Below are 21,163 nucleotides of genomic sequence, written 5' to 3' on the forward strand. Positions count from 1 at the left end.
TTCGTATTCCATTAACACGTCTAGACGTATTATTAGAGTAGACGAGGTGAAGTGTTCTAAAAAGGAACATCTGTAGCTTCTCCTTTAGATAGTTTTTCTGATAGTTAATCAGTAAGAAATCTTGCAGAAGAGGTCTTAAATCTGGGCAGCCACATCTTCCAAAATCATGAAACAGTGTTCAGTTCAAATCATCTCGCACACCAAGCAGATAAATGCCACACCCTCGATCATACGCTAGATCAAAGCCACGAAACAAAATCATGAAGTACTGATCCATGAAAGATCCTCATCCATTACTAGCAGTTTTGGAGCTAGAAACAACCGGGCGCTAAAGAGCGCCATAAGAGGTAACAAGAAATAACTGGACATTCTGTCTAATAGAGTCCTTAATACAAACGGAAGCTAACAAGAAGAATAAAACGGTTACATATATAAATACAACAAACACGGTAAACATAAGAGTAATATACAACATTGGACCTCCATTGACATTTCAGATGGTCGGAATAACTAAAAATGCCCGAGGTTGTGACTGCCTACACGAAACTGCTAGCCTGTACCACAATATAACCTGCAGATCCAAATGATACAAATATTATTGAATAGCCCTGTAAGAAACTACTAATCACGAACGAAGTAAAACATGCAAGCAAACCTGTAAACAAAGCTAAAGAAGCCGATGGTCTGAGCTAGTACATAGTCATATGTAAACGGGAACCTCTCAACTGCAAATTATATCAGCTCAAATTCTAAATTATATGTTTGTGATTATATCCAGTCACTCAGCATGGCAATACTCCAAGATGTCTAGAGATGTAACTTCCCGCACAGAAGAAGAAAGCAGGTGTCAACCGACCCAACTTGAGGCAGGTTAAGATCAGCCGGATCGGGATAACAGAAGCAGATTGCAAATCCATCTTCATAGAGGGATTTTTTACACATGTACCCCCGCTCAAATCTATCCTACAGCAAATCTCCTTATTTTTCACATTCTGAAAATTTGTATTTAGCCCCATGTGTTCTGGTAGGGAATATACCCATTATGTTTCACCATAATCCTTTAGTGTGCTTAGTCTTTTTACAATATGACTAATTTACCCCTAATTAGTTACCTAATCTAGGGTCACGCACAGGAAGGGAGGGAAGTGGAGGATGGAAATTCCGATGTCAACAACGAGGAAAGTGGGCGCCGCAAGGAGAGGAGATGGGGTCTAGGGTTAGGCGAGGGAAGGCGGGTTGTGCCATTAGGGTTAGGGATTAAGGGACAGCAGGACAGTGGGCGGCCTAGGTTAGGGGAAGAGAGGGCAGGTTACGCCGTTACTAGCATTAAGGGACGGAGAGGGGGGGTCTAGGTTGGGTGTTTCCTTTTTTTATTGGGCTTTTTTTTGAGGGGGGTTGGGGTGGGGTTGCAAAGTGGAAAGATAAATTAAACCAATCTCAGAGAATGCGTGAGTAAATTAGCAAATACTGAAAGATTTGGAAGATAAATCAACAAATAGGTTATATGGGTGCAAAACCTATCCTCAAAATACTAAAATTTAGGATAGCTATAGATAACGATATATAACATGTAAAATAATCGCAAAACTTTAATGTGATTCATACTATACTGTCATGTCAAATCTCAGACTGATTTGGAGTTGAGGATTGTGGGCATGTTGCATGTATGGCNGAGCCATATGAACCATCTCCAAGGTATGCATGAGGGACAATTCCAGGATGAATGCTGGAGGAACCTTCAGTGAATGTGAGAAATGTAGATTTTGTATACGAAAACGATATAGGTCATCAAGTTCTGACCTCGCGAGTCAGGATAGAAATAAGAAGACTTTGACAAGACAATATGCCAGTTCACTCCAGAAAGAATCATCTGTTTCAAATGAAAGAAACATCTGTTACGAACTTAGTACAGTATCAGGTGATCATGACAGCAGGACAAAGACAAAAGTAGGCAGGACTTTGAGTTGAAGTTAGAGACCAGTAGGCAGGACTTCGACTTGAAGTTAAACCCTACTTATTGGGAGGATAACAAGGAATTCTTCCTAACGGTCAATTGAGTGAGCAGTACTAGGGAATCAAAGTCCTCTTAACAAGGACTTTGAGTTGAAGTTAGATCCCAATGGGCAGGACCTTGACTTGAACTTTGATCTACTTATCGAGAGGATAACAAGGAATTCCTCCTGGCGGTTATTTATGATCATAGCATACAAGAGTGAGCAGTATTAGGGAATCAAGTTGAAACGTCGCAATATGAATCATATGATCAAACGTGATGAAACTTTTTAAAGAGATTATAGAGCCGATCATACGAAAGAGGAAAGAGGAATTAAAACAATGAGGTAGTAAGGAGCTGGAAGTTCAATAGAAAAATGGAGCCACAATCTTTTGGAGGAAGTTCCATGTGGCAAGAATGCAGGCACTCAAAATATGATAAAGGAGATCAAGTCTTCAGATAGGTATAAGAGATCCTTCCATGTTACTCTTGGGAAAGGTTTTCTAAACGAACTCTAGAACCACAGATTATTGGAGAAAAGAAGGATCACCCCGTACCTGAAGGTTATCCCAGAAAAATATAAGTTACGACTGCAAGAGGGAGTTGTAAAAATTTGGTAATAGATGTAAACACGGACAAACACATATCACAATGAAAGTCAGATGAATAAGGGCATGTAAGGGCCATCACATTAAGCATCATTAAGCCGTACAATTAGTTTAATATGGAAGTGGCAGAGAATCGACCGAAAGAACAGCTCTCAGGTACTACAAAACGCTTATTTGGCTCATAACCCAAGTTTATCACGTGGTCAGCAGCAAATTCAGGAAGAGTCACTATGGATGCAAGCATAATTGCTCAAGGATGGTTACCTTCCCTTCAAAGAAGCTTTTTGGCGGTGTAGTAGTGATTAGGAAGGACATATGGGAGGTTGATGTTATTTAATCCAGAGGAAGCTCAGTGCATGGATCATATCTCCATGGTAAATGTTATAGGGTATAAGAAAGTTCACGCAAGTAATCTTTACAAGCATGAAGAGAACATAGTCAGCATAGCATAAGTGTGGGCCTACAGACATTATTATCTGGGAATTTAACCAAACTTGGAAAGCAAATGATGAGCTGGTTTCCTTTGAAAGTTTGAATATGGAAGTCTAAGAGAATTTTATAAATGACCTGATTGAATTTGGGTTTGCTGGGATAATGTTTTATTTGGTGGAGCAACAGACTTACTGATGTCTTGACCTAAGCTGCATATTGGAGAGATTAAATAGGGTTTTTCATTATCAGCAAAGTGGCTCTAATTTTTCCCAGGAATCAAGTGACTCAGTGTTTTAAATGTCGGCCGACATGTCCGACATGGACTCGAGCGACACAAGTCAGGCATTTTTAAGTCGTATGTCAGTTTTCAGGAGAAAGTCGGATACGTCGGGGCCATATCGGCCTATTTTTCAGCTTTGAAAAATTAGCAGATATGCCTTTTAGTTCTCCTCACATCGCCGATGCTGCCTCCCTGCGACATCGGAATCCACTCATCGTTGCCGCTGCTCTTGTTTTAGTTTTATGATAAGTATTAGTTCATAGGGTTTATTTGAGAACAACATGAAGTTGATGATAGTTTAGTGACGTTATTAGAAATTTTTTGGTAGTTTTGTACAACATTAATAAAATTCCTGATATTTATTTCATGGTCAGATTTGAAATTTGTGATAATTTGTTAACAAAGATACTTTAGAGTTATTTTTGTAAAACCCTTGGAGTTCATGATTGTTTAGTGAAATTTACTCGGCATGCGTACAAGGAATTTGACATAATGGCTAAGTGAAACGTAAAAATTTAACCAATTTACTATCTCAGACTGTTAACTGATACCAAAGGAACAAATGCTAGAATTGCAAACTCATGCACTGTATAACAGCTATATTTTATATCAATAAATAAATCACATTATGCACAATAAACATCATGCTGCTACTAATAAACTTGAAAGAAAACTAATTACTTTTTAGTGTAAATTGATTTAAATATGCAATTGATTTAAATATGTAAATACAATTGGTTGTCTAAATCCATATTTGTTGTCTTGTTAATTATAGTAGAATCATATCGTCCGAAGGACATGATATTATATATATGCATACCACCCGATATGGCAATCCGATATTTGTGTGGAAGTCAAAAGAAGTTTATAGATGAAAAATGGACTAGTTGAAAATGGATTGAGACAATATTTTTTATTTGGTGGAGCAACAACCTGACAAATGCAGTTGTAGCTGTATATGAGACAGATAAGATAGGGCTCCTGATCAAGAAATACAACCTTAGCTTTACCCTGGAAAACATCATCCATTTGACACGTATCAAAACAACACATTACTTAGCTACAGCAATATGCCATCTTTCCGAAAGACAACCATTTCAAAAAATTTAATATGGTCGCCTATGGATCAGAAAGAAGTACTAAATCGAGCTTAAATTGTGCTATGGTATCCTGTTAATTATTAGCCTTTTTTGTTTTGATGATGTTTTAACAAACAATTTATAACTAATATTGTTTGTCTAATGTTTGTGATTTTGTATTTATTCTAGGCAAACAAAGAGTTAGGTTGGATGAAATTGTGCTTCAACGATCATATCCAATGGAGGTTGGCGGCATATCGGTATGAAGCCTTGCACATTCAAATCAAGATCCTAGTTCAAGCTTCATCCATGGTTTACCAAGTCGAGCTTATTGAAGATCAAGATTGCTTGGGTAAATTAGTTTAGGTGTTATATTATGTGTATATATATATATATAGTATATAAATATATGCACATTTTGGTTTTTGGTTTTTAAGTTTATATAAATATAAATTTGTGAAAATGTTGAGTTTTTTGTTTATGGACTTAACAATCATGATACATCTTTCATTAAGTCTATAAAATCATTTTACAAAGTTTTAAAATTGTGTGTTTTCGAGATTTCATATTTTAAGTGATTTTGCAAAATGATGAGATTACACAAATGGAAGGTGCTATTTAAAAACCAGTTTTTGTAACATGTTCATTTTCATGTTTACAAACATTCTCCAAAGTTTTACATTTTTATAAATTTATTTGCTATTTTTAAAGGCACTTCAAAAATTAGTTTTACTATTCAAATCAGGCTAATAATGTGTTATCAGTCGACTGATGAAAGTGTTCAGTCGACTGATGAAAACGCCTGGAATAGTCAAAAGTTTTTGTTTTTCTGTCGGTCGACTGATCAGTCGACTGATGAGGTCTTCAGTCGACTGACAAAGTCCTTTAGTCGACTGGACGTGTTGTTGGCCTGTAACGGTCATCTCATCAGTCGACTGATGAACAGTATTATTCGACTAATGCTGTAACGGCTAGTTTTTTTAGTATTATCATGTTTTGGGTTTTTGGTTTCTTTGTCTTGTTTTCTCTTGGCTTTGGGGTTCCTATAAATACCCTCACATATCCTCAGTTCTAAAAAACTAAAAAAAATGTTTTAAAAGAGTTTTTCAAGTTTGTTTAAGGGTTTCAAGTTTGTTTCAAGTTTTGGTTTGTGAAGAAATTTTCACAAGAGCTTAAGGAGATTATCCTTTGGTGTTTGAGCATTCCACTCTTCTCCATCTCTCTCTTGTTATTTATAGGGAAATTTTTCTAAACTCTATTTCTAGCTATTTATTATTTTGTTCATAATTTTCATAAGCTAGATTGTAATTGAGTTTAGACATATTTTGAATATATCTCTTTGTCATACACAACCTATTGAGCTTATTGTATTTGCTTACATAGTATAATTGGGATTGTGAGATTGTAACTTAGAGAGTAAGCTTACACTTAGTTCCCATCTTGTATTAGAGAATAAATCTTTGTATTCGTGCTTAATTATGTAGATCACTTTGTAATACACTTGTACACTGATAGAAGTGTGTGGTGAGAGACGAGGTTGTCCCAAGAGGAGTGGGGTAGGTGATAATGCCTAGAGGTAGGTTGTATTTCCTAACACTTGAGGGAGACACGGACTAGAGACTAACACTTAGAGGGTGTAGAGTGTTGAGTGTAAGGTGTAAACTTTATTCGGATAAGCGTCGAAAACTCGGTTATGTAGTGGATTCTCTCCGAGAGTGGGGAGCGGAAACGTAGGACGAAAGATCCGAACTTCGTGATCATTTTGCTTGTTTGAGTTTGGTTTAGCGCACTTATATTTTTGTTCATCTTTATTGTCATTCTCTTATTGTTTATTTCATCAACTATATCTTGTTTCACCCTTATGTTAGTTTCATAACATTGCATATATATCTTGTTGCATATCATATTTGCTAGGATATTTGTTAATTAGTTTTTATTAGCATTAAATCGGATTATATTAGCATAAATCCTATCCACCCCCCTAGGGGTCTCTTAATTAGTATCAAAGTTAAGTGCTCTTTGATTTAAGGACTAATCGCCTTTAGTTAAAGATTCAAGTCATCTTTTTGTGCTAATTTAGTTTTGAGATTTATTGTTATCTTGTTTGCATATATATAGATATTATGGACATGCATTGTGCACCTTGTTTAGGCTATGATCCTAATGTTGCTCCTAGAATAGATAATTTTCCCTATGATCAATGGTGCTCTAAATTTAATGTATTTATTCGATCTAGATATTTTGATTTATGAGAAATTATAGATTGTACTTATATTATACTCACTTCGGAGAAATCCAAATGGAGTAAAAATGATCATAAGATGTTTATAATGAATAGGCTATTGTTAGAACTTTTGCGTAACGCTTTTGATTCATCTTTTTCTAACAAACTTGATTCATTTAATAGTGCTTACACATTGTGAAAATTCATAGAAGCATATCAAGGGAACTTGGAGGCAATCCGATAAGATTTGACGGTTTCCTCTTCAAGTTCATGTGGAGCCTCATCGTGCACACGGCCAATAGGCGATAGCCCTAGTGTGGGAAGCGATTCTGATTCTAAAAGTGAATTAACTATTAATGAACTCGCTTGAGCTTATGAGAAATCAATGCATGCACATAAGAAGTTGCATAAAATTTTTATTGATTTAAAAAACAAGCATGTAACTTTAAAATCCGATCATGAGTTGCTAGCTTCTAAGTTTGAAAATATTTCTACTTAAAATGTGATCCTTAAAGAAAAGAATGAGAAATTAAAATTGAATCATATTGCTTTGACTTCAAACGTTGCTAACTTAACTCATGAAAGAGATAATGCCATGTTAGAAGTATAAAACATGAAAAATAAGGTTAGCTCTTTTGCTAACAATCACATTTTCTCTACTTCTAACAACAATGCTTATGTGCATAATGATGAGTTGAATCATGTTAAAAATAGAATATCTTCTTTAGATTCAACCCTTAATTCATGCATTGCTAATAACAAGAAACTTATGGACTTATGTGTAAAGTCTCGTGCTAACTCTTCAAAACCAAGCACTCACTATGCACATATGTATAGCAAAATTTACAAGTGTTCAATTTGCGATCGTAAAGGCCACTTAGCCAAATTTTACTATGATGCACAAAAATCCAAAATTGCTAATATTAGTACTCCTTATGCATCTTATCAAGTTTCTTCATCATACACACATGCACATGCTCACAATGCTCATCATAAACATGCACGTGTTTAAATATGATCTATGTGGTCGGTTTGACCATTTGACAAAGTTTTGCTTTGATTTGTAAAAGATTTCACATTTGCCAAATAATTTTAAAAGACCACAAAAGTTTAAGTGTGATCATTGTGGTAGATTTGGTCATTTGACCAAATTTGATTTGAGAAGAGTTTCTCGTTTGCAAAACAATTTCAAAGATCAACCTATTTTTGCAAATGAGTCTGTACGCAATCATTTGGTCAACACAAGCCATTCAATCCTTTCATTGTACTTATTGCAACCGGAATGGTCATTTACATAATATTTGTTTTGACCGTGTTCGTGCACCAAATATGCCCAAGAGAGTTCATAACCCTATAGCATTAAGCTTTCATGATAGGGGTCATTTTCCTAAATCCTTTGGAACCAATAATACTTGGGTACCAAAACAAATTTAATTTTTAAACCAAGATTTTTATTTTCATTTTTCATTCTTGGTTTTGAAAAACATGTTTTTGAACTTTTTGAAAATAAAACAAATTTTATGTCAATACTTTGTTTTTCATGTTTTTCGTTCTTTTGGCTTTGATTGTCATGAGAGGTTTATGTTTAATCAACCCCCCGGATTTATTGGTTATTTATATTCCAATCATGTTTATCGGGTGCTAAAATCTTTATATCGGTTGAAACAAGCTCAAGAGCTTGATATTATCACCTCTCTTGTCATTTTGATATTGGTTTGCTTCTTATGTGATTTTCTTGTGATTTATGATTTTATTTGGTTGATTTGTTTTCATTTGAAATTTGTTTTCATTTGAAATTTGTTTTCATTTGAAATTTGTTTTCATGATTCTCATATTCTTCTTTCTTTTGATTTCATAAATCTATTTTATACATTGTTTATATGTTTGTGTATTGTGACACACTTTTTCATATTAACATATCTATGTGTCCTCATTGTATTTTTGTATGTGAGTTTTGTTTTCATCTTGCTTGCTCACATGTTTGTCTTGGTCCTCATTTCATATATTCCATAAGGCATTTTAATAGGGGAGTCATCCATATTTCTTTTATTATTTTTATACTCACCGTGCTTATTTATAGGGGAGCTTTCGCTCTCTATTTGTTTTCCCATTTTTGATATTGTCAAAGTGGGAAAAATATTATGAGTATCTATTGTCTTTATTTTTATACATGATAATTATAATTTATATATTCATTTTGTATCATGTATATCTCTTTGTGTAAATTGTTTGTCATCATCAAAAAGGGGGAGATTGTTGGCCTTTTTTGTTTTGATGATGTTTTAACAAATAATTTATAACTAATATTGTTTGCCTAGTGTTTGTATTTTGTATTTATTCTAAGCAAACAATGAGTTGGAAGTTGGATGGCATTGCGCTTCAACGATCATATCCAATGAAGGTTGACGGTATATCGGTATGAAGCCATGCACATTCAAGTCAAGATCCTAGTTAACTTCATTCGTAGTTTACCAAGTCGAGCTTATTGAAGATCAAGATTGTTTGGGTAAATTAGTTTAGATGTTATATTATGTGTGTTCAATACTTTAAGCTCAACCACATACACAAATATAAGTTTTGGTTTCTTATATATATATGTATAGTATATATATACACACATTTTGGTTTTGGGTTTTTAAGTTTATATAAATATAAATTTGTGAAAATGTTGAGTTTTTTGTTTATGGACTTAACAATCATGATATACGAAAATGTTGAGTTTTTTGTTTATGGACTTAACAATCATGATATACATCTTTCATTAAGTCTATAAAATCATTTTACAAAGTTTTAAAATTGTGTAACTTAACAATCATGATATACATCTTTCATTAAGTCTATAAAATCATTTTACAAAGTTTTAAAATTGTGTATTTTCGAGATTTCGTATTTTAAGTGATTTTACAAAATGATGAGATTTCACAAATAGGATGTGCTATTTGAAAACCAATTTTTATAACATGTTCATTTTCATGTTTACAAGTATTTTAAAGTTTTACATTTTTCTGAATTTATTTGTTATTTTTAAAAGCACTTCAAAATTCAATTTTACTATTCAAATCTGGTTGATATTGTGTTATCAGTCGACCGACCGATGCAAGTGTTCAGTCGACTGATGAAAATGCCTGAAATAGTCAAAAGTTTTTGTTTTTCTGTCGGTCGACTGATCAGTCGACTGATGAGGTCTTCAGTCAACTAACGAAGTCCTTCAGTCGACTGATGACGTGTTGGCCTGTAACGGTCATCTCATCAGTCGACTGATGAACAGTATCAGTCGACTGATGCTATAACGGCTAGATTTTTTAGTCTTATCAAGTTTTGGGTTTTGGTCTTTTTGTCTTGTTTTCTATTGGGTTTGGGGTTCCGATAAATACCCCAAACATATCCTCAGTTCTAAAAAACGAAGAGAAATGTTTTAAAAGAGGTTTTCAAGTTTGTTTAAGGGTTTCAAGTTGTTTCAAGTTTTGGTTTGTGAAAAAATTTGCACAAGAGCTTGAGGAGATCATCCTTTGGAGTTTGAGCATTCAACTCTTCTCTCTCTCTCTTGTTATCTATAGAGAAATTTTTCTAAACTCTATTTCTAGCTATTTATTGTTTAGTTCTTAATTTTCATAAGCTACATTGTAATTGAGTTTAGACCTGTTTTGAATATATCGCTTTGTTCACACACAACCTATTGAGCTTATTGTATTTGCATACATAGTGTAATTGGGGTTGTGAGATTGTATTACTTAGAGAGTGAGCTTACACTTAGTTTTCATCTTGTATTAGAGAACAAATCTTTGTATTCGTACTTAATTGTGTAGATCACTTTGTAATACACTTGTACACCAAGAGGAGTGTGTAGTGAGAGACGGGGTCGTCCCAAGAGTAGGGTAAGTGGTAATGCTTAGAGGTAGGTTATAATTCCTAACACTTGAGAGAAACACGAGCTAGAAACCAACACTTAGAGGGTGCAGAGTGTGATTGTAAGAGTGGATTGTAAAATTTTCGGTGAGCTAGAAAACCGAGTGTGAGGTGTAAATATTATTCGGATAAACGTCAAAAACCCGGTTGTGTAGTGGATTCTAACCAGGAGTGGGGAGCGGAGACATAGGAGGGAAGGTCCGAACTCCGTGATCATATTGTTTGTTTGAGTTTGGTTTGACGCGCTTATATTTTTGTTCATCTTTATTGTCATTCTCTCATTGTTTATTTCTTCCACTATATTGTGTATATCTTGTTTCACCCTTCTGTTAGTTTCATATCCTTGCATATATATCTTGTTGCATATCACATTTACTAGGATATTTGTTAATTAATTTTTATTGATATTAAATCGGATTAGATTAGCATAAACATTATTCACCCCCTCTCTAAGGGTCTTTCATTAATAACTGTCAAGCATTAAAGAGGTAGCCCATAATGAAAAATATAAAGGTTGTGATCATAATGAAGTTGTGCCTTTAAAAAGGAATGGAGCCACAAGAATGAGAATGATGAGAAGTTTAAGGAAAAAAAACAAAAAAATGACTATCCTTACAGGCAAAATTCGCATAAAAAACTTTTCAATGGATTCGCTTGGGATAAGGAACCAGATATTTCTGGGGTGTCTCTTTGTGCGCATGAGCTAGTTGATCTGAATGACCTTTAATATGACTTTTGTCAGCAGAGGTGAATTGTAACTAAACGGATATGTTAGTAAACATAATAACGGATATAAGAGGATATATGGAGATTTTGGGTATGGAGGTAAGAACGATATGGGAGAATCAAAATTTACAGTTTGCAACCTTGTATGATTTGATAATAGCAAATAAATAATTTAGGAAAATGGATGAACACTTAATAACCTTTCGAATTGGTTTTAATGGCAGTCAAATACACCTTTTTTTCTTCCTAGAAGGGTGGATACGTTAACATGCAAAGATTGTCAAATTATACCGTGAGTGTGTAACTACACAATATAGGTTGATGGTACTAGACATGTTGATCAAGAAGTGGTCTAGAAAAACTATCATGAACAAGTCACAAAGCGCCAAGGCGAGCTCTTGAGGCGCCAAAAAGCAATCGCCTTAGTAACCTTTACCGCCTAGCAATACACAAGGCGCTACGTTACAAGATCACCTCGCTTGAGCATCTGCGATGCTAAGGCGCATTGCCTTTAAAACACTACTTGTGGGTATACACTAAAAGATAGGATAAGAAATGAGTACACCCGTAGCAAGGTTTTAAATATCGGTTATCGGGGATTTATCGGACGGACAAAATCCTTATCAGATAGCGGAAATCGGACGCAGCTCCAATCGCTGCCAAGCACAGCTCAAACGCAGCTCCAATCGCTGCCAAGCACAGCTCAAACGTAGCTCCAATCGCTGCCAAGCACAGCTCAAAATGCAGCTCCAATCGCTGCCAAACGCAACTCTGAACGCAACTCAAATCAGCTCTGAACGCAACTCAAATCAGCTTCTGGACGCAGCTCAAATCAGCCTCTGAACGCGGCTCAGATCAGCAGCTGAACGCAGCTCAGATCAGCAGCTGAACGCAGCTTCAACCGCTGCCAGACGCAGCTCCAGCTGACTTCGAACGCAGTTCTATACTGCTGCCAAACGCACCTTCAAACAGAGAAGAACGCAGCTCAATATCGCTGCAGAACGCACCTCCAGATGCTGCGTTCAAACACAGAATTTATGCCAGAACGCATGTCAAAGTTCTGACCTGTTCAAACGCGATAAAAAATATAATGTTAGTCAAAATGGGCCGATAATCCCGATAATCCCGATAAAAAAGTCTTACTTATCGGCCGATAAGTGCCGATAACGCCGATAAATCGCCGATAAACCTAGAAAAACGATAACCGATTAAAAATCCAATTTATCCTAGCAGAGAGCTCCCAAATCCGATAACTCGGCCGATAATATCGATTATCGGCCGATATTTAAAACAGTGACCCGTAGTAAACTAGAAGTCACTCCTATTGAGGATAAAACGAGAGAATCGACTAAAATGGTTTGGTCGTGTACAAAGGAGACCTCTTAGTGCACCGGTTAGAAAAAGTGATAGTATTATAGTCAATGGGGCTAAGAGATCTAGAGATAGACCTAAAAGAACTTCGTTAGAAGTAATTAAGAAGGATATAATTATGAATAATTTAAAGGTGGAGATAGAATTGACGAATAGGATTCATACAGCCAACCCAAACATATAAAGGCTTTGATGTTATTGTTGTTACAGATGAATTGTAACTAAATGGAACCCAACTCTTGTTGCGACCATAGATAATATCTTTACTCTAGTTGTGACCATAGATAATATATTTTCTGGAGGTGGCACATTATCACTTAATTTATCCTGCTTATACAGTAAATTCTAAACAATTTTATAGTTACTGACATCAAATACCATGATGTAAAGAAGCCAGTCGTTAGATAAAGCAAACTCCTGAAGGAATATATACTTTAATAATTTAAGAAGTTTCTGCACACACGAGTATATACATACATGTTACATGTATTATGTTCAACTCAAAAGTAAAAATGATAATGGCTCAAATCACGCAAAAGCACAAAAATGCATGCAAGTGTGCAGCAAATGCAAGATGTTCGCATGTGTCAAGAGTGTATTTGTGCATCCATGTTTGCATGTGCCCTCATGTTTTGTGTAAGAAAGAGGAATTAAAAATAAGTGCAAAAGGGAAAATATCCATTCATATCTTAACGAGTTGAATGGTTTTACATCCATATCTAACAGTTGGATGCGCTGATGTCCCTATACAGCTGAATTACTGACACTATCATATGACATCTTACATTAATTCAATCAGGTCAGAACTGCGTAGATTCAACCAAAAATCAGGTGGGTCTGGCAATGACCCATTGTGCATCTGATGAGAAACAAAAAAGATAAACCTTCCCATGACCTGCAACAATTTATTGCGAACTATTCTTCCAAATCCAAAGTTATAAATCTACCTAAACAAGTTGCTTTTCCATGTATATACGCATCTGCCTAAGACAATGTATGAGTATCTATATTACGTTCGGTTGCAAGCTAAACCTTAAAGAGACCGGTTTCTGTCATGCTAAGTACAGTTTAAAGTAAGACAAAAAAATGTTGTTGACACAAGAACAGCCATAAATATTCACTAAATGTGACCTGAATCCTCAGAAATAACCTAGTAATGGTCATTGCAACAAGCTCTCCTATTAGATATTATGGGTGCATGGCGGTATGATGCAGAGTCACAGCATAGATAACGGCAATAGCAGGTCTAGAGACCGACTTATGAATAAGAGCACAAGCATAACAAATGCCAAGTCTTAAGTAATAGGCTAGAATCTATAATGCTATTACATTCTCAATCCACTGACCAAACTCTCTACTAGGCAGTCAGCCATTTCGTTGCTAGATTTGCCGAGCAAGACTTCAATAATAGTAATCATATTGAATGATGTTAAACATGCTAACCGGTCAGTATTAAAAACGATAAAAACTGATTATGCACACAGTACTGCGTTCAGGTACCAATAGTTTCTAATAATTCCCCAAGAACCTAATGCGAATAGAATTGATAAAGCTCTTTTTGACTTTTGAAACTTGCTGCATTTAGGAACTGGCAGTTATCAGATTCAGGAGTATATCAACATTAACACAAAACAATACAATAAATTAACTTGTCAGATCAGACTATGGGCTGTTCCATAATAATGAACAAAAAGATAACCAGCGTAACATACAAGGAGCGATAATGAGAATTATGTCGGTTCAAAGAGAAGCGGAATTACCTCAAGGTAATAAGATTGAATCCTTGTCTACCATCTAAGAATAAGGTGGTGTTGAGCTCTATTAAATGGCCCGGAAGGCAAGGAAAACTGCAGAAAAATAACATTGCAATCTTATTTAAAGAGAATAAACTTAAACTTCAAACCAAACAAACTAACACTACAGAAACATCATCATGCCTGCAACTAGAGTCTAGACTACCATAATTATGTATGTTTGTTCTTTGTTGTGATTATGTACATTAGTAATTTGACAGAATGTGTAGTGCTGAGTCAGGACTTAATACATCATCCTACTAGTAATTAAATAACAAGTTTGAAAGAATAACTTCTGATATTAAACTAATACTCACAAATGCTAGCTAAAGAACACTAAGCAATCTGTCATTGAAAAGTTAAGGCAGTCCATAACCACTTAATATATATACCCAAAGTAAAAGGTTTGTTTCAGAGCTTTTTATCTCTGCTTTTTGAAACATAAGAGCTAGTTGAAGTTAGAAAGAAACATCATATAAATGATTTTGAGGAAAATATTTCTTCATGTGCTATGTATACTTCATGCTTCAATTAGTCAAGGTAACCATTTATCTAATATTGATAACTAGAATAAAGAGATTTGCAAAAAGGAAGTTCCATAATCTAATAATCAAGCTGTTGTTTATTAATCACATGTTCCTGTTCTTCAGGAAAAAGATGCAAATTATGTAACTCAGTTGCTGAAATGGAGAGTTGCACAATATCACCGGATTAACAAGAAAACACCTGATATCACAGTCTATGTGGCACAGATCATTGCTTTAAATAACCCCAATATAGCTGATAAATCGATCAATATAATGCTATCCGCAGAATGATATGATCTTAATATCCTCTATATCCTTAACCACTTTCTGCAATATTTCGGCAAAATATACACAATATGGCGGGTGATAAACTGGCTGAAGCCTTTTAGAAGGCTTGCCACAAAACAATGTGGTCTCAACATTGTTCACCGCCTTGAACAATTTGTGGGCGATATATCTTGATTTTCCTAATTAATATATCACGTGACATTTTGGCCTTTAAAATCGACCAAAATATCGCAATATGCGTTTGGAATTTTATATGTTTGAAATATTAATTTAGATTTATGGTTCAACTAAGGTCTAAACCCGAACACATCCACATATGTAAATAACCGGCAAGGTTATCGATAGCGGATAGCGTCGCGTAGCGGGGAGGCATCGCTAAGGCTATTTCGGGCTATTACGGTAAAATAACGGTAAAAAGCGCAAAGTCAAATAGCGATCTAATTTAGATATGTATAAATACTAAAAAAAATTAAAGAAAAATCTACGAAATCTAAAAGTACATATTGGATGATTTAAAGAGATTCTAAACATGAAATAGACATGTAACCATCACGTAATACCGAAGATGACTGGAGGAATCAAAAAGTCGTCGTCTTCGAGAAGAAGAGCTTAGCAGTGACAAGACTGTCCTAAGAGGAGCTCACTGTGAAGGAGGTGAGAGAAAGTATCAAGGCAGGTGCCAGAAGCTATGAGAGGTGGCGGGAGTATGCTGAAAATCACAGGAGACGGTGGAATACAATGATCAAGGGTTGAGTTTAATTTTAAAAATATAAGTCTCAAACCGCTTTTAAATAGCAGTCAAAAAGCAAATTTCGAATGCAATCGCTCACTATTTACCGTTATGACACACTATTGACCGTTTTTGCGAACAGACATATTCCGCAATATGTCACCAATATTGCGCGATAGCGTAGCTGACGATAGCGTCGCGGGAAGGGTCCGCTAACGCTATTAGCATCGCTATTACTGGGCTATTTACCGTTATTTGTAACAGTGATAACCGGAAAGAAGAATTGGGTTCAATGGACGCAAAATTCTCTCGCAAAAGTTATGAGAAAGATACAATCTTTCTCAACAGTTTCATTCTTTTGATGCATCAAGTATGAATACAAACACATTACCCAATATGACACCCAATATTTATTAAATATCTCTGATACATCCTCAACATGCTCCATCGGATATGGAATTTTCTAGTCTGACATATCCCTAGTTTATGGTACTTAGACACTGACATGGGTAGGATATGAGTGCAATACTAGACATGACAATTGTGAACAATAAGTTCGGGGGCATGGCTATATATATATATACATACTGAAATTAATAATTTACACAAGACCACTTTTGTTTTTAATTCACCTATTAAGAAAACTAAAATTCCTATAACATTTTTGTGTTACATTTATTAAGTAGATTATAAATTGGAAACCAATAGTTTTTTAACAAGATACCTAAACAGCCCTCATAATTTTTATCTGGTAATGGGCTGAAACAAACCCGACTCATTTCGGGCGAGTTGCAGGATTTGGACATGAAATATAAGATATACGTTAAAGAAGTGTATAACTAGTGTTTAAACTAAAGATGGATTATATAACAGAGTACACATCTCAATAAATGTATGCATATTGAAGAGGTGTCCAAGGAGTGCCGAAGTCAAACAGAGATACGAGAGCCCAAACTAGGTGTTGGGTAACTTAGTTCACAATACTCACCCTTCTTTCTATTTTAGCAATTTAATGGTTTAGCCTGCTCCATGTACTTCAGGGAGAAGTTACAAAAAAAGGGAAGAAAACTCAAATTGTTCCCGAATTTTTTACTTTTCAGATCACACCATTTAGTCATTGATAATATTATAAAAATGAGGTATAGGCCTGCTTTTATGGTCTAAGGTTATCAATAGTGAATTTTTCACTTACGCCACTTTCTTTATGGAACGGTGCCGTCATATTTAAGAAAAATATCATAAACATATCTCAATCAATTTTTCTTGTAAATAATGAATAAAAAAAGCCTAAATTTTATGTGTGCTTTTCGCATTAAAATTTTTTGGACAAAGAACAATAGCTTCACGAATGTAGACAATAAAGCCATTTTTTAACATTACCAAATTGCTGAACTTTACATGTTATAGTGGAAGCTAATTAGGTCAGAAGACGTGTCATAAGATGGCAAAAAGTCATAGGTATGAAAACATAACTTAATAACACGCTCTTGGAACTAGTGATGGAGCCAGCAATTTTTTTAACGGATTCGAATGAATATAACTATTCACATGGCTCGACGGAGGGTCAAATTAACGACGATAAGTTCACCCCAAACTTTGTGTGTTTGGGTTTTAGAATATATAGATCAAGTTCAACGGTGCGGATCATCCATAATGTAGCTCAATCATGTGATTTTAGATCGCGTCCTTAGATGATTATCTAAAGCGTCACCTTAGGAACACTTTTCCATATATATATATATGGAAAAGTGTTCCTAAGGTGACGCCTTAAATAATCATCTAAAAATGCGGCCTAAAATCACATGATTGAGCTACATTGTGGATGATCCGCTCCGTTAAACTTGATCTACATATTCTAAAACCCCAACACACCAAGTTTGGGGTGAACCCATCATCGTTTGACCCTCCATCGAGCCATGTGAAAAGTTCTATTCATTCGAAACCGTTAAAATTGATATGAGTGGATGAAGGATCAAACGACGACGGGTTCATCCCAAATTTGGTGTGTTGAGGTTTTAGAACATGTAGATCAAGTTCAACGGAGCGGATCATCTACAATGTAGCTCAATCATGTGATTTTAGACCGCGTCCTTAGATGATTATCTAAGGCATCACCTTAGGAACACTTCTCCCATATATATATATATATATATATATATTTTTATCTCAAATTCAATGTAACAAGAACTTTAATGAGATACAAAAATATATGTTTAAATAAATGTATATAATTAGAGTTGACCAATGGTTACATAATAGCCTCATTTTTAATACCACTACATACACCCTTTTCAATATAGGTTACAAAGTTGTAGTTCATTCACTTTGTTATCTTAGCTTTTTAGAAAACTGATAATAACTCTTTCACATATGCTATCTCGGAACTAAGCTTTTATAATTTATTAGGTCATCTTCATACATCACTTAGGGTTGGGGCTATTAAGTATTAATAGGTCACTCATTGTTTTAAATGGTGCCACTTTGTAATTAAGTCATAAATCAAAGTGTGGTTCTCTGCAATTTTAATTTATACATAGTGTAACTTTGCGATTAAGAGGATGGTGTCACTTGACATCACTATCATGTATGTACCTCCGCTCTTTGCATGGAACAATAGTGGATTGCGCACTGACATTCCCTCATGAAAATAATTTCTCCGCGTTAAATATATGCATTAAAAAGTTGATTTAGTTTAACATATAAAGTGTATTAAAACAAAATTTCAAAGTCATAGAAGAGACATAAGTAGAGATGAATCTTTTCTTTCATAAGTTTGATTCTTGAAAATTAATATGCATAAAAGAAACTTCCAACCAAGTCCTTCGACTTTGATCCATAAATTAATTATTTTAAAAAATGTGATATTTGAATGTGGTCATAATGGCGAATTGAAGCACGTCACAAAATCAAAGTGACTAGAAGATTAATTAATAATGCAAAGGTGGTAGGTATTCAAGAGCCATTTAAAACTAGGCTAGTGCATTCAGAGGACAGCATATATTTGGTTTTTACATTTACATTGAGAGGTTCATAAATTAGCATTGAGGTTCATATAACTCCAACCATCTGGATAAAGGGATCATTTAAGTTTGAAAATGATATTGGTGAATATCATTGATAGAGCCTCAATCCCTCCAACCCGTCCACATGACATTTGTTATAGAAGAAGACACAAAAGGTTATCTTAAGACCAAGATACGGTTGAGGAAATTGATCCATCAACTATCAACTATTGAGGTATCAAAAAATACGAACGCTACAAGTATGCCATGGTAACTGAACATGGAGACTTGGTGGAAATTTGATGAGTAAAAGAGCCTACGCAGCAAAAGCGCTAGTCAAACCACAAATGAATGCATGGATATACTAAGATATATCACATTTCTTAATATTTGATGATCTATTGAATTTTTAATAGTAAAAAACATATACTGGGAAATACTTATGGCAATTTCTCAAACTATGCAACCAAATCATATATTGAATTGTTGTACTAAGACAACAAAGACAATTTAGCACTTACCAATTGATAAAACAATGACTACTGCCAAAGAAATCATTTGGACAGGCCTTGCATATCGGATCTGATACTGAGACCTCTGAAGTTGCCTTTGAAGAGCTCCAAACCACCCATAGAGCTGCTTATCATAAGTTTCATGGCCGCAACTACTAAGGCAACTCTTAGTTTTCTCATAACATGCATTGCAACCCTGAAGTAATACAACACAACCATTAGAATTATCAACTAGCAATCTCCCATTGACGTTCAATTATTAATCTGCTCACCCGACTCAACTGAGGATCCCTCAATGGAAGAGATTCTGAATCATCTTGTTGATATGGATCTACACCCTTCAATTTCCTAAACACATTTTTTGACCATTGAACCTTAGAACTCGACTCTAAATCATTTAGTAAACAAGAGAAACTTGGCATCTTAGGTGGTGGTACGCTAGGCATTTGGTCATCCTTTGGAACTGAAATTTTCCATGCACTCATATCAGCGCAAGCACTTGCTGTCCTCCGATGACCATTGACCCTCTCCTCTTTTGAATTATTCTTTAGAGTCTCATTAGAACGCCGACCACCCTTTGGTATATCTTGTGTAGGCAAAGGGCAAGCTAGAAAAAGAGCAAGCTCGTCTCTTTCTCCTTTATCCAATTTCACCCAGGAATGATCACCTTCTCCCTTCTCAAGTTTCGACTCCCTCAAAGAATTCTCTACTGTTGATATCTGATTCCCAATGGCATCAACAAATTGTTTGTGCCGTGTTCTCGTCTCCTCTCCAGCCGAGCATGCATCATCATTCGATCTTACCGCTTTACTCAATTCATCAAGCTGCGGAATTTCACTGAATCTTTAACAAAAAAGACTTCATCGACAGGTAAATCACACAAAACAATTAGAATTCACCTGCCATTTTGCTGTACCGACGGTCATTTGAAGCTCCCGAAGAAGCTCGCTTGAGACCTCAAACGTTTCATTGCTAGGGTTTGCAGCTTCTCTTTTTTCGTGAATCCATCTTCTATAAACGGATTCCATCCTACAAAAGACAATCAAAAATGAATCAATGAACGGAATCCCTTCGATCATCAAAACCCCAATTTCGACAAGAATCATACCTATCGGCCGATTCCTGAACCTCTTCGGCAGCGGCAAAGAACGGATCTTTCTCCCATCGATCGAAGCACGTCGTCATCTATGATCTACCGGTCTCCAAACCCTAAACCTAGCTGGGAAAAGATCGCGGCTTTAGGCCGATCGAGATCGCGGCTTTAGGCCGATCGAGATCGCGTAACGACAACGAGGTGAAGTTACGCAAACGCGCACGTGTCGATTCAAGAGGGGAACGGATCAAAAATGGAGGAGGAAAATGATGGAGAAATCTTGCGTCGCTTTGTTTTTTGGAGGAGAGGATGGGGAAAAGAGACGATCTCCCCGCTGGATTTGGCTGACCGATGGCCAACCCCCAGCGTGATCTGGGGTGGGGCTCCACGCGAGATTCGTGGTTAAAATTTTGTTTTCTTTGTTAGGGACGGAGATAATATTGGGACTTGAATAATTGTGACCACTGTTTGACTATAAGAGCTATGGACCTTGTGGGTCCCACGAATCGCCGTCAAAATGGGCTGTTTATTTCCTTGCCTTTCTCAATTTTCATTGAAAAATTAGGACCTACCGATTAAAATTTTAAATCGTGACTAAG

At 35.6% G+C, this 21,163-nt stretch overlaps 1 protein-coding gene across 1 annotated transcript; it reads right to left on the reverse strand.

The window, feature by feature from the left end:
* On the reverse strand, positions 256-20,949 carry LOC109848573. The gene is made up of 6 exons (XM_020418134.1): positions 20,580-20,949; positions 20,371-20,500; positions 19,744-20,295; positions 19,481-19,667; positions 14,380-14,466; positions 256-571 (listed from the first exon to the last, which is right to left on the reverse strand). Exons 1-5 carry the CDS (start codon positions 20,654-20,656, stop codon positions 14,441-14,443), a joined length of 972 nt encoding a protein of 323 aa, XP_020273723.1. The 5' UTR covers positions 20,657-20,949; the 3' UTR covers positions 256-571; positions 14,380-14,440.

The sequence above is a fragment of the Asparagus officinalis genome, chromosome 7, assembly GCF_001876935.1.
Source record: "Asparagus officinalis chromosome 7, Aspof.V1, whole genome shotgun sequence".
Lineage (NCBI taxonomy): Eukaryota > Viridiplantae > Streptophyta > Magnoliopsida > Asparagales > Asparagaceae > Asparagus > Asparagus officinalis.

Coding starts and splice junctions, on each gene's coding strand:
- LOC109848573 (XM_020418134.1), bottom strand. CDS start 20,656: ATGACGACGTGCTTCGATCGATGGGAGAAAGATCCGTTCTTTGCCGCT. Junction 20,501..20,579: donor GTTCAGGAATCGGCCGATAG/GTATGATTCTTG, acceptor TGTCTTTTGTAG/GATGGAATCCGTTTATAGAA. Junction 19,668..19,743: donor GGGATCCTCAGTTGAGTCGG/GTGAGCAGATTA, acceptor GTATTACTTCAG/GGTTGCAATGCATGTTATGA.